Source organism: Juglans regia, chromosome 1, assembly GCF_001411555.2.
Source record: "Juglans regia cultivar Chandler chromosome 1, Walnut 2.0, whole genome shotgun sequence".
NCBI classification, from domain to species: Eukaryota; Viridiplantae; Streptophyta; class Magnoliopsida; order Fagales; family Juglandaceae; genus Juglans; species Juglans regia.
Genome location: NC_049901.1, coordinates 9,455,398 through 9,468,842, shown reverse-complemented (window position 1 = coordinate 9,468,842; position 13,445 = coordinate 9,455,398). Strand labels below are relative to the sequence as shown.

The 13,445-nt window shown below is 33.8% G+C and overlaps 1 protein-coding gene across 1 annotated transcript; it reads right to left on the bottom strand.

Annotated features, from left to right (window-relative positions):
- Positions 1-634: 634 nt before the first annotated feature.
- On the bottom strand, positions 635-7,002 carry LOC108998543 (O-glucosyltransferase rumi homolog). Its single transcript, XM_018975109.2, has 6 exons — positions 6,446-7,002; positions 3,779-4,377; positions 3,038-3,230; positions 2,215-2,279; positions 1,415-1,625; positions 635-1,046 (listed from the first exon to the last, which is right to left on the bottom strand). Exons 1-6 carry the CDS (start codon positions 6,620-6,622, stop codon positions 684-686), a joined length of 1,608 nt encoding a protein of 535 aa, XP_018830654.2. The 5' UTR covers positions 6,623-7,002; the 3' UTR covers positions 635-683.
- Positions 7,003-13,445: the final 6,443 nt, after the last annotated feature.

Here is a 13,445-nt window from a genome sequence, read left to right as displayed (position 1 = left end):
AATTCACAATTCCATTTTCTATTATTTTGCTCTATTTCGTACCTAAAGAAAAAACGCCACAATGGAAAGGAGACAATAAAACGGCAATAGGGAATTAATGAGAATAAATGCAGCCAACTTTTTAATACCGTTAAACGCCCATATATTTTTTTTTTTAAATTGAGATGATGAATAACGTTATTCTTTTTGTCAAGAGTTCAGAAAATAAAAAAAAAATTCAAAAGGCTATATTATTTTTCCGTATCCGTTAAGAGTAAGGTATATGTATAAAGATTTTATTGTTGTTTGGTTATTTCACTTTGAAACGTATAACTCGTTTGTTTTCATAATTATTTTCATCTCATTTTATTTAATTATTATAATTTTTCTAAATTTCTGTACAAAATAAAATAAATAATTTAACTTTTTCAAATTCTAAAAAAATATATTCTAATAATATTTTGTTTAACTTTTAATTTTCATTTTAACTCATCTCATCTCATCTGCGAAAACAAATGAGATAAATATTCCTCAACAAAAAATCTATAGAAATGCAACGGTCATGGTAAGAAAAATTACAATTAATACTATCTATTAAAAAACACCAACATGGACTCATTTATGATTTAATGTTGCCTGTCTAATATTTCTAGGAATTGTGAATCCTCATGAGTATGATGCCTATAAACTGAAGAAGAAACCTTCTAAGACTGCTTGGTACGATTTACCCAAAAATTCTTCTCCCATAATTCCACTTGTTTTATGGAGCTTTCCTTTCTCTTCAAGAAAGCATGAAGAGACGAGGCATCATATGGAGGAGGCATAGTGCATGGGCTTGAGTATGTGGGGCCTTTTACCATTGATTCCATAAAGAATTTCTTCTGCAATCCTTGTGCTGGGCAAGCTATTGTCTCTGCACAGAGTTCAACAGCATTTGTAGGTCTAATGGGCTTGAATGTTAGTAGCTTAGCATACTCATTCAAAAGATGGAACATGTAATCATAGACATATTCCATCTTCAGCTCCTCTTGAACGAATTTAGTGGCCGCCTTCCCAATTCCTTGCGCCTGAATAATCCAAGAATAATTAAGCGCAAGTTATTAATAAGAGAAGTATGAAACATGCAATCAAAGTTGACCCAAAAATGGGCTGAAAATTCAATTCTACCTGGAAATTGTATCCTTTACATGCACCATGATTCCTATGCGCTAACGTAAAACTTAAACAAAGCTTTCACTTTAAGCATTGCTACGTGTAGTCGTAGAGTATGCAAGCATCATGCAGTCATTATAAAAAATTGTTGAGTCTAGCTACCATTAAAAAATTAATATTTTTTTCATGTGAATCCTGTATATATTCATTTTTTTTTTAAATAATTATGTGGCGTTTACACATTCATGACTACAACTATCATTTCTCCTATAAATGTATATACCTTTTGTTTGTGGGTGTTGCCCCAGTCGACAGCAAAGGCAATAGATCTGCACTTGTCATCATTCCTTGCAGGCCAGTAGTGGTGCAATGGCATCAAATTTCTCGTGAAGAAATCATGATAGTGGGGTTTTACCAGTAAGCTAACAGAATCGCAGGCAAGAATGTACTTTTCACTCACAGACCAGGCAATGCCCTCCATATAGATCTTATACCTGCATATATGTAGTATATATGTATGACAGGAAGAAACGAAGATAAATCGTTAAAGTGAAGGACATGGATGATAAAGTGAGCATGCATGGAATATAGTAAACAAGAGAGCTGATCTTTACAATTTTGAACTGTGCATCTCTCTAGTATACTCTTTTATAAAAATGAATAATTATAAAATTCATATAAAAAATTATTTTTTAATATTATAGGTTTTTTTTTTAAATAAGTGTACAAAAATTATACATACTTGAGTTTTATATATGCATATATAAAATCACATTTTTTAGAGATTTATTTTGCATATTAAGAAAAACTTCCACCATAGATTATGTATTTTTAAATTAAATAATAAAAAAATAAGATTTAGAGAGTGATCAATACATTTTTAAATTTGTAAAAATACTGTTCATAACTATATAAATTTTTAGATATATATAATCTAATGCAGCTTAATTTAAGATTATATTATATAAATATGTAGATGCATAATCTATTAGTGTTATTAAAAAAAAAAAAGTGTACTGAAACTAAAAACTGGTGCCACCCAGAAAAGCAGAAAGGCAGTGGGAAATTTTTATTTTTCCGTACCTGTGAGTGCATTGGCTAGCCAAGTCCGATTGCTTGTACCCCTCCCGTGATTCTCGCTTCCAATCCTGCAAATGGGTGCCGTAAATATATAAGGAAAAGTTGCGTGTTACCAGTCACAAGTGACAACACATCTTCGCTCTTCTTTACTGTTGCTCTCTTTTCCTCGTGGAAAATGATTTGTACAACCCTTTACTCTTGCCCTCTATTATATTCATAATTTATTTCAATTTATTTTAATATATCTTATTTTATTATTATAATTTTTTTAAATTTTTACATAAAATATAATAAATAATTCAATTTTTTTAAATTTCAAAACAATTTTTTTAAATTTTTATATAAAATATCATAAATAATTCAACTTTTATTCTACTATTCACAAATCATCTCAATCCACCTTAATTTTTGAATCCAAACCACTCCTTATTTAAGGAGACGTTTGGATTCAAAGATGACTTGAGATGAGTTGAGATGGATTGTAAATAATAATGAGATGAGTTATGAATAGTAATGAGATTTATGAGTTAAAGTTGCTGAATAGTAATATGAATAGTAGTGAGATGAGTTGAGATGAGCTGAGTGTTTGTCGAGATTTTCTCGTGATTTTTTATTTTTTAAATATACACATAAATTATTTGATGAAAATTATTCTAAAAGATAAAAAAGAATTGTTTTGACGTGTAAAATATGCTTTGGTGGGTTAAAAAAAAAAACACAAAATACAGTTATTTTCTTTTTTTTTTTTTTGTTCCTTCGGTTCATATTCAGCTCACAAATAAAAGTAAGAAAAACAGAAGAAGAGAGAAATAAATTAGAAAGTTACCTGGACATATATGCGAGCATTCCAATCCTGAGTGTCCGAGACATTACATTTGAGGAGCTGATGCCTCGATAGAGAAACATTCGGATTACCCTTCCAGTAAGCATATGGTTCCCTATCCATCCATCGTTTCTTCTTGTTTCCTTCTTCTATGTCCTTCAACAATATTTCCCAAGGCTTTATATTGAGCTCAGGCCTACACATGATGAGCGCTGCCATTTAATTATGGACTTTTGAGATAATTAATTATATGTCACCAAATAAAAACTGTATATCTAGAAATTTAATTCCTCCTATAGCTAAGATTATCCACTGTAGTTTCCCTATTTTTTTAAAAAAATATCTATATTCATTATAATTTTTTAAAGCATCTCTTGACTCCCCAAAAATCTATTTTTACCCTATTTTATTTTTATATAAAGTTTGAAATTTTCTACATTTATATTTCTGCTGAAACTTAAAAGTTAGCCCCTGCATTTTGCTTAAATATCTGAAGTTTGGTCCTGAGAATTTCTAAAATCCAAAAAATATTTTTTTTATTTTTTTTAAAAAAAAACACATATATACCACGTAACATTTTAGGAACATGGGCCGGGGGTGGCTCGTCTACTTGCTGGATCTACTGCCCGGCCATTAAATTTCATTCCATTAAATATTAATGTTATTATTAATATTTGATTTACATTCTTTTAAAAGTAAAAAGAGAAAAAAAAAGAAGATGAAAATATCTTAGGATAATCTTACCATCCCCAAAAGGACCAATCTGGGAAAGGAATATCCAGTGTATCATCAGCCCCACAATAACGAAAGAGGGGCGGTGGGCACGTGGCATTGGGCCCTTGATAATTGCTTTTCCTGATTGTCGGCTGATCGCCACAATCAAACATAAGCTCCAGGTTTGGCACTTTCCCTGGATACCTCCGTAGCATCTGTAAGATCCCCCACAGCGTAAAAACATCTCTTGTCTGAAACGCTCTACGATATTTCTCCACGTAAACCTTCCCCTCCACTATTATCAGCCTAAAAGTGGATGTCGTTTTAGCTCTCTCCAACATCTCCCTTGTGATCCCTGTGTAGGCCCAGGGCCGTAGATCTTCGTGGATCCAACGGAAGTAGTCTGGACACGTGAGGGCTGATGAATGGTCGCGATATTCTTTGGGGTCGAGGATGTTTGGGTAGTTTGAAGGACAAGTTTGTGTGTGGCTGTAGGCTGGACAATCGACTGGGATCTCAATTTGTTTGGAGGCATTTTTAGGGATATCAAGGTTTTTTTTAGGGTATGTGTAGGATGCTGTGGTGGATAGTGTAGGTTTTGAAGCTGAACTACTACTGCTCGTTACACTCTGTGACAAGGAACACATGAATGTCTTTAGTACCATATTCTATTTAATTCATAACCATAAATGCAAGATTTTAGTTAGGACTAAGTGACTAGATGGATAAACATTATTTGATGCTTTGTAAGTTGGATGAATGTAAATCACTTTAATTTTATCTATAAACATTTGAAGTGTATCTAGAAATTATTAGATAATGTTTTAGATAAGTCAAGAGTATGTGTATCTAAAATTCAAGCAGTTTGGAATTATCCAGTTGAATAGAAACTATATTCTCTGAGAAGACTTAGCACTAGGTGTCAACAGATGCGCCAGTAGACTCGTTCTTAGCAAAGTCCTCATGTCAACAGATTCCTACTGTGCCTCAAATTCCTAACAAAGTCAATCCATGAGCAAAGTCCTACTGCATATCAAATACTGGACAAATTATTTAAATGAAGATTTTGGCTGGGGGAAGTGATTTTTGATCAGTTATTTCTGAGAACTTGGAGATTGGAGAGAGACCCAAGTGCTTGAGTGTGAGAGAATTCTTGCGAATGATCTTCTACTGTTTTTTCTCTTTTCTCTCTTTGAATGCATGCATATTTCGGGTCGGAGTTAAGGTGACTGAGTTCAGCCACTGGAGTTCCAGAAAGGAAGTCAATAGGTTGAAGATTGCCAGAGATTTTGGCTGCTACTATGATAGAAGACAAACAGATCGTTTGCCTGGGCAAGTAATCAAAAGAGTCTAGTTACAAAGGTTTTGTAATTGGAAAATTACTTGTAATTGATTTTCACCTAATAAAATTGATTTTTCTGAATTTGGATGCCCCATAGAGTTTTACCTTTAATGAGTTCTTCAAAGGTTTTCCATTCGTAACCAAAATTGGTGTTAGGCACTTTATTTATTCTATGTTATTGCTTAATTATTAAATTAATTGCATGTCTGACGATTAAACAATTTGTTGAGTGAATTGGTAAATATTTATGATACAATACATGGGTATTTGGGTAATTTCAATAACTAACATATTAATGTCTATGAAATTTCAAATTCGTAACAAATGGTCCAAAAAAAAGTTCCAACGAAGTAGTTAATTGATCACAAAAATAAAGGATATATAATCAATAACAAAGCTATCATCCTTATAATACGCACCTAACTTTATTTTTCGAGATTAAGATTAATAAGTGTTTTCCTCTCAATAATCATGAATAATATTGGCTTAAATCCCCACCCAAAGACAACTAAAATATTTGGTCCACCCTTAAGGCCATATACCCATGAAACAGTATCTTTAGTTGAAAAAAATATTATTATATATATATGCAGTATGGTCATGTATAAATATAACCAATCATAGAATAGTACTATGTCAGTTAATATTGATACATATAAATAATTTTAATTATATGATAGATTATAATAATATAAGAGTGCTAGGCTGCTAGCTACATATGGGCCGTTTGGATTCAGATCAGATGAGTTGAGATAATTTGTGAATGGTAGTAAAATTTTTAATTGAAACTAGATGGAAAGAAATTTCATCTCACCTGTGAATCCAAATGGGCTCATAATCTACCATTGAATTTACCTAATAATTGTTTCTATATATAATTGTCTCACCCCAGAGCCGAGGTAAATGAAGTGGCTAATTGTCTACCTTCGATAGGGGCCCGGGCTTCTACTAAGGCAACCTCCCAATGGAAACGAAGATGGCTTGGAACATCCTCAACCAAAGTGGTCGGACCAACCACCCCTTTATGTGTCTACGAGTGCCCCTACCAACCCCATTGTTTCTTTCTGAGAAACAGAAAAAACAGTCTATCCATTGTTACATTCTGAGCAGTTGAGTTTGGATTCGGGGTCCCCCAACTTTTATGATCATTATATGAATATATAATTGGGATTGAGTAATTAGGTTTGCTCCATACGTTATAATATTTGCAAAAAAAAAAACCAAGGATTCCAATTGTCGAGTTTGGCAGGCATCATGGCATATATATATTGATATTGACAAAAAAAAGTTTCGTAGAAAGCTTAATCCAAGGAGTGGATCAGCAATAATAAGAGGCCGGGAATAGTCAAACTTACATGAGCGACGTCAGAGAGGCGGGTGAAGACAAATGAACACCATAGGAGGAAGACAAAGGAGATCAGTAAGATACCGGAGGATCGAGCAGCTGAGTACTTCATATACAATCGCCAGTTCATGCTTTTGAAACCAGTATAAAGCCCCCCAAGTACTCCTGCCATGGGAAAACTCTTCATACGATATTGAGGCAGGACAAAAGAAACATGTACACACACACAAAACACGTCAGGCCTAGCTTCCTCGACTATATTAATCCCTGGTACTCTTTGGTTGATTAGAGCTGCTTTCCAACGAGAAGTTTTGAGTTGGTCTCGGAAGCCAACGAATCTTGTTAACTTGGGTTTTGCTGAATTACATGAAATTATGTATAAGGAAGATATATGTGGACAAAGATGAGATACAATTTAGCTCTGGCTTGAAGACTTCGGTTACAGTTCTTGTGCAGGCCGAGCAGGAAAATGGAGTACTTGATGGAGAAAATTACAAGATGGTGGATGAATTAGCATTAAGATCGAGAGAGATTCGAGAGTACACAGAAAATGGAAAAGACACAAAACTCTCGGCGGGTACACTCGAAAACGCAAGAAAAAGAAAATGGCGGAGGGAGGAATGGAATTTGAGAGAAGAGAAAGAAACGTGAGGCGCAATTAAGAGGTTGGGAATATATATGGTAGTTAAGCCAATAAAAAAATGGACTGAGATCATGGGATGATCTAATATTTAATGATCTTCATGACTTGTTTGTCTTTTCTGGGTTGGTTTGAATCCCTTCTCCTTTATTGGTAATGGTATCTATGTTTTGTTGGAATTTTGATGCCCTCAATATTAATTGTTTCCTCTCCATCCGTTGAATATATATTTTAATTGTACAGTACGAGGTTGTGGAAGATTAAAATGTCCGATTTTCCATATTCATGAATATATTGAGGATTGATTTAAATAAATAAATAAAAAATTGATGACAAGGATCAAATGAGTTTTGTTTGGTGGAGAAATGAGATGGAAGACTAACGTCTACGCCCATTATGATCTGTTTATTGTGTAAATTGTCATTTTATTTTTATTTTTTTTCCCATTTTCCCTAGCTATCGTGCAATGGTGCAAGTCATCATGATATTTTGATAATTTAATTCTTTTCGATCTATATATGTATATTAAACCATATATATCAAATTTAATAGGAAAATATATAAATCCGGGACAATTCAATTGGCATTAATATCTCATTTCTTTCTATCACGGTACAACTCGGCCTAGCTATTTATGTTTCAAGAAAAATGATAAACTTATAATATTCCTTTTGTAACTATTTTATAACTCTATCTTAAATGAAAGCTAATATAATTATGTAAAATTAAAATTTATTTTAATATATATAGTGATGTAATTATATTTTTTATTGTGAAATAATTGTATGTACGTGTATTAATCATAACTCAAATTGATCATATCCTGGCAAGTTGCCAAGTTTTATATCGTTGACGTTAGTCTAACGATTCAGACAAAGCTGAAACACACATGCATGCGAGTCACGAAAATTGTGTAAAACGCGCATCACAGACATCGTGTTTTGTGAGTGACAAGCCTTGGTTCTTTAGCCATTAATTGACACGGATTTGTTTGGAGCTAGGGTCTTGATCCTCCTCAAACTCATTGCTTTTGTACCGATCGAGTAGTTCATTGAGACCAATTAAGTTGAAACACACCTGCATCCGAGTCAAAAAAATGATGGTCAACGTGCATGATATAGACATCGTGTTTTTGGAGTGACAAGCACAAGCCTTGGTTGTTTTTAGCCATTTGACATGGATTTCTTTGCTGTTATGAGTAATCTTTATTAACCTTTGTGCCTCTACTCATGATCATCAAGATAAGCATTAAAAAGGCACTGCACCAACAGCAGAGCAACCACAGCACTTAGAATAGCACTTTACAAATTGTATTGCATTCTGTTATTTCTCTACTGTTGCATAACAAACTTATTCTTTCCTCCCTCTCTTGTAAGAGTCTATATATAGACCACTGTTGGCATAATGAAAAGCACAGAAGAAAGTTTTACAATTCTGTTACTCTAACAATCTTCCAGCTGAAATTAGTCTCACCCAATCAAATTATGGCGTTTATATCTTGCTGGAATAATTCCTTAAGTCAAGGCTCATTGTAACGACTCTGTTTGGATACAGAAACGGTTTTAATATCTCATCTCATTTCATTATTACAAAACTTGAAAAATTTTATTTGCAGTCCTGAGTGAAAGACTGCGTGTACAATCTATGAATGGGGATAAAAGTATCATTTTAAAAAGGATATTATTGTAATTTTAAAAAAAATTTAAATATAATTACATGGGTTTGCATGAGCAGTCCCCACTTGGGGACTGTACGTAGACTCTTACAATTTTCTTAAATTTTCAAATAAAATATAATAAACAATTCAATTTTTTCAAATTTTAAAATAATAATAATATTAAAAAATAATATTTTATTCAACTTTCATTTAAAATTATCTTATCTTATCTCTCTGTCCAGATATGACAATTTTAAACCCATTTCTTAGGCCCCTATTTGTTGGTAGTATACATGATCTACAGTACTACGTGTCTATGGTGTGATGAAGGTTATTTTTCTTTTCATGAGGTAGATGAAGGCCAGGCGAGTTTTTTTATTTTATTTTTTTCATTTTCCCCTAGATAACAGGGAGGAAATATCAAATTTCATCCACAAGATACAGGCGGTGCCAGTGGGACGTTCATAAGGGTTTTTGTCAGAAACCAATCGGATTAAAAGTGAAAGAATGAGAAAGACGTGCAACTGCTAGCACAGCCAGAGCAAGCGAGCTAGTATTTTTGTCATGCTTCTAGGTCAAGATGATGTTGGTCTAGAATTAGAGAGAAGGTAATTGTACGTTCTATCATCAACATGACCAGTCCTTTTTTTTAAGGTCAACAGCACCCTCTCACTCGAGCCCAAATCTTTTTAAGCTCAACAACAAAGTCTCAAAGCCCAAATCTGTTTTTTTTTTTTTTTTTTTTTTTTTGCTACAGAGGACCCGGGGGAGCCTTCTATTTTCCCATTTATATCCTTTGTCTGTAAAGTTAGTTCTATTTACTTAGTTGTTTTGTTTCCCTCCAAGTAGGAGTCTAATCAGTGCGGTCCGATTTAGTTTTAGATAAAATTTAAGATCGAATCGATATGTATTGGTTTTTTATTTTTCAAAACCGATTACGCTCCGATTATCCTCCTAAACCGATGCATCCGGTTTCCAGTCCAGTTCGATTTTTCGGTTTTTTTTTTAAATGTAAAAAATATATAATAAAATGTTACTTATTATGATAAAATATTATTAATAATTTAATATATATTATGTTTAAAGTATATGATCAATTAAATTTTCATTTTTAAGATTAAACTTTTATTTTATAAATTATAATAACATTATCTTATATATAATTATATTAATAATATATGATCAAACAAATTACAAATATTCATATTTAAAATTAATATTTTATGTTATAATTTATAAATTATAATATGAAATTATTTCATATATGATATATAATTATATATTATATATAAAAATTTAATATATTATTATATATTATATATAAAACTTATATGTATAAATATTTTATATAATATATAAAATTAATTTTTAGATATATATTTTTTCCAACCGGTCCGGTCCGGTTTAAATTTACACCCCTACCTCAAAGGCTAAAAATTAAAGATATGTAGTTTCCTCCAAGACCGTCAATCATTTGGAGAGAAGTGGTTGTTTCGTGATAATCGTCAACCTCAAGCGCCACTCCTTCTTGAAGATGTTCTCACCACACATGTTAGACTAACGGATTCGTCACCATCAGATCCTTCAAATCTGACTGTTGTGGCTACAGGGAGACAGGCACATGGGCTTCAAACACTGTCCTAGATTCTGGAATCTATTGGAGTTGGTCCAAACTGTAATTTGTCCATTTTTTACTTTATCTTACTATTTTTCTTATTGGTTTCCTTAATTTTTTTCCAGATTTTGTTAGAATACTCTTATATCTAAAGAATTTAGTAAAAAATAAGAACCGTTGGCGCTCAACGATCACTAGCCCTTCTTTAGTCCATTAGCGATCTCTCTCCACCACAACTCATGAGCCCCACTTTTTTTAACTTTTGTCTTCGATGCGAGAATTACGTGTACTCATTTGGGAGAGTGTGGAGTTTTGTGACGATATAAAATGCGATAGAGCTAAGATTTTTTATCTGAAGTTTTATTATAAGATCATTATCCTATTTGGCCACAGGATCGTGAAGATCATGAGGCAGTGGACTTCCCCAACAGTCACTTCAAGACAAAATATAGTCACTATAATCACCATGGCCTACAATCCCACGCTCGAATTGTATAAAAACTGTCACTTTTTGTGGGTCCGTCTTAGAGGGGAAGGGTAGGAGACATTTATTTGTTTCCAATGCACATTTCTTTTTCTTTTTCACTAGTTAATAAATGGTGTTTCGCTAGATCCCCTACCCCTTATTCATGTGTTTATGGAACCTTTATTTATAATATATCGAGTTTGCTTAGGAAAAGAAAACATGACTAGTTTTTGCTCAATATCATTTATGAGATATGAAAATACTAATTATTCCAAAAGTTTAAGTTGATGAGAAAATATAGATTTAATTACTTGTATTCTATTCTTAACACATATTTTCAAGTATAGGTCAGATTCTCTCTCAATTAATGAACCTAACACGTGAAATATTTAATTAAATATGATAAAATGTAAAGCCAAGATTTGATGTCGAGATTTCTGTTTTGATACTATGTAAAATCATCACTTATCTAAAAATTATAAACTAATAAAAAAATAAATTTAATTATCTGTATTATATTCTTAACGTGAGCGGAGTTAGTATTGCTCCATTGAGTGAAATTATGCACCAAAAGTATTTTGGTCAATAATTGTCAGAATCTACACAATAATTAACAAATGAGACTAATTAATTAAATATAAACCCACAAAATATTTATGTCGATGAGTTGTTAATCCAGAGGTAGTCGAAGACACTACATGATCGCTACGTGGCTCTCGAATAAACCTTAGAAAAAGAAAAGAAAAGTAAAGGAATTTCATTCAAAATTAGGTGCAACAAAGAAAGCCACGCCAAAAGGAAGAATTATGATTCGTGTTAAAAAACAGAAATATGATATGGAGTGTCACCCTGAAAAGCTAGCTTCTCTCTAGAAAACTATTATAACTATGATCATTATGCTCCTAAAAGAAGAATTACGAATCATGACCATATTCCCTAACCAAAATTTCATAAAACAAATGTGAGAGAGGATGTATAAAAAATTAAAATAGCCCATTAATTTCTAAGAGACAGAGGAGCATGACGTGTTGCTTCATCACCCTCGTCATGTCAATCTTCCAAGTATTGCAATGGAACATTTACTGTTATATCTAACTACTTAAGTCCAAGGTAAGTAGGTAGGGTGTATGAATTTGTGTGGTCCATCTCATCAAGTCTAATTTCATTATTTGAGCAGTTGAGAAGTTAAAATACCATCAAATGGCCACATAAATTACATATAATATTAATATTAAGTTCTGCTCAGGGAATAGGTTTGATCCACAGGGCCCAAGGATAAGGTTTGGGTGGGCCAGATCAATCCAAGAGGCCCAGGAAGAAGGGCAATCAGGCAAGACACGATGGCTAAAGGAAGGAATGCAAGATAGTCTGATATCATTACTGGCCAACATTCAGGGACACCCCCTGGCCCTAAACCCTAGTGTCTGGAAGAGTCAAAGGGATGGACCTATTTGACCAGAACTACGCTGCATTTAATGGACAAATACGAGCATGCCATGGCAGGAGCCACACCGCATTTAATTCATCTTGGGGCTCGACACGCCACGACGTGCCTCCTGGGGTGTTAGTAATAACCACAATCAAGTCTACAGTATAACAAGGAGTTGGCAAGAACACCCAAACCCAATACGGAGCTGCACACCCACTACCTCTATCTTGGGATCGCCCCGGCAAAATATAAATACCCCCTCTCTCAACCAGGGAGTGGTTCAAACTCTTTCATACTCCAACTTACATTCTCATTAATTTTCTCTCTTCCTCTCCATCCCAACAACTAACTTCGGCATCAAAGGTACCACGGTACCTCGAGTCTCCCAATCTCTATCTCAACAAGACCTAGATCGAGCCCAGCTACGTAGAGTTACCCAGGCTGTAAAACACGATATCAATTGTTCCAAATTTCATATACCAATATTTTGACCAATCTTAGCGAAAGGCACCGTTGAAACTTGAAAGGAAATTAGGTGGTCCAAGCTTAGCTCGTCCAATTGGCATCTTGTTAATCAAAACCAACGATCCTTTTCTACGAGTACTGTCGAAAAGCTGATTCAGTGGCTGTAGATACAGTCCTTTTGTTCTGAAAAATACCCTACGATGCTTTAAGGCTGATTCCCATTGCCCTTTTGTATGCGGAGAGGGACAGTATCGCGAGGAGAAGACTACTCTCTTTCAGAGAGCGTAGGAGACACGGATTTTTCCTCAAGAAATCATTAAATGAACCAATGGAATGTGATGTGTATATAGAATGAATCAGTACCATAAATTATACAAGAAACTCCTGGGATAATGGATACAACAGTTTCTCGGTTTCTCCTCTCCAAGTTTTGGTGAGGTGAAGCTTTGGGAATTCGATTAAAGTGGGCCCATAATAAGTGTGAAGGGTCCTACACGTACAAATAACTGCATGCCATTGTTACTGTTTTGGGGCTCGGATATGTGGAGTGCCCTCCATCATCATTCCACAGAGAGCGTGGCATACTGATTACAGAGAAGAGAGAACACTAGCTTTGGAGTGGGCGAAAAGTCACGCTTTTCCATTCCACGCGTGAATTCTTTCGCATGTTTTCTTTCTATCTATTTTCAAAACCCAAGGCGCCTCTTTAAAACACTCTTCGCAACTCATTAACTAGTT

Bases quoted from the DNA above. Each gene is read 5' to 3' on its own strand.
- LOC108998543 (XM_018975109.2), bottom strand. From the start codon at position 6,622: ATGAAGAGTTTTCCCATGGCAGGAGTACTTGGGGGGCTTTATACTGGT. The intron at 3,231-3,778 runs GTAAGATTATCC...CATCATGTGTAG, and splicing joins GATTGGTCCTTTTGGGGATG to GCCTGAGCTCAATATAAAGC. The intron at 2,280-3,037 runs GTAACTTTCTAA...ACCCATTTGCAG, and splicing joins ATGCTCGCATATATGTCCAG to GATTGGAAGCGAGAATCACG.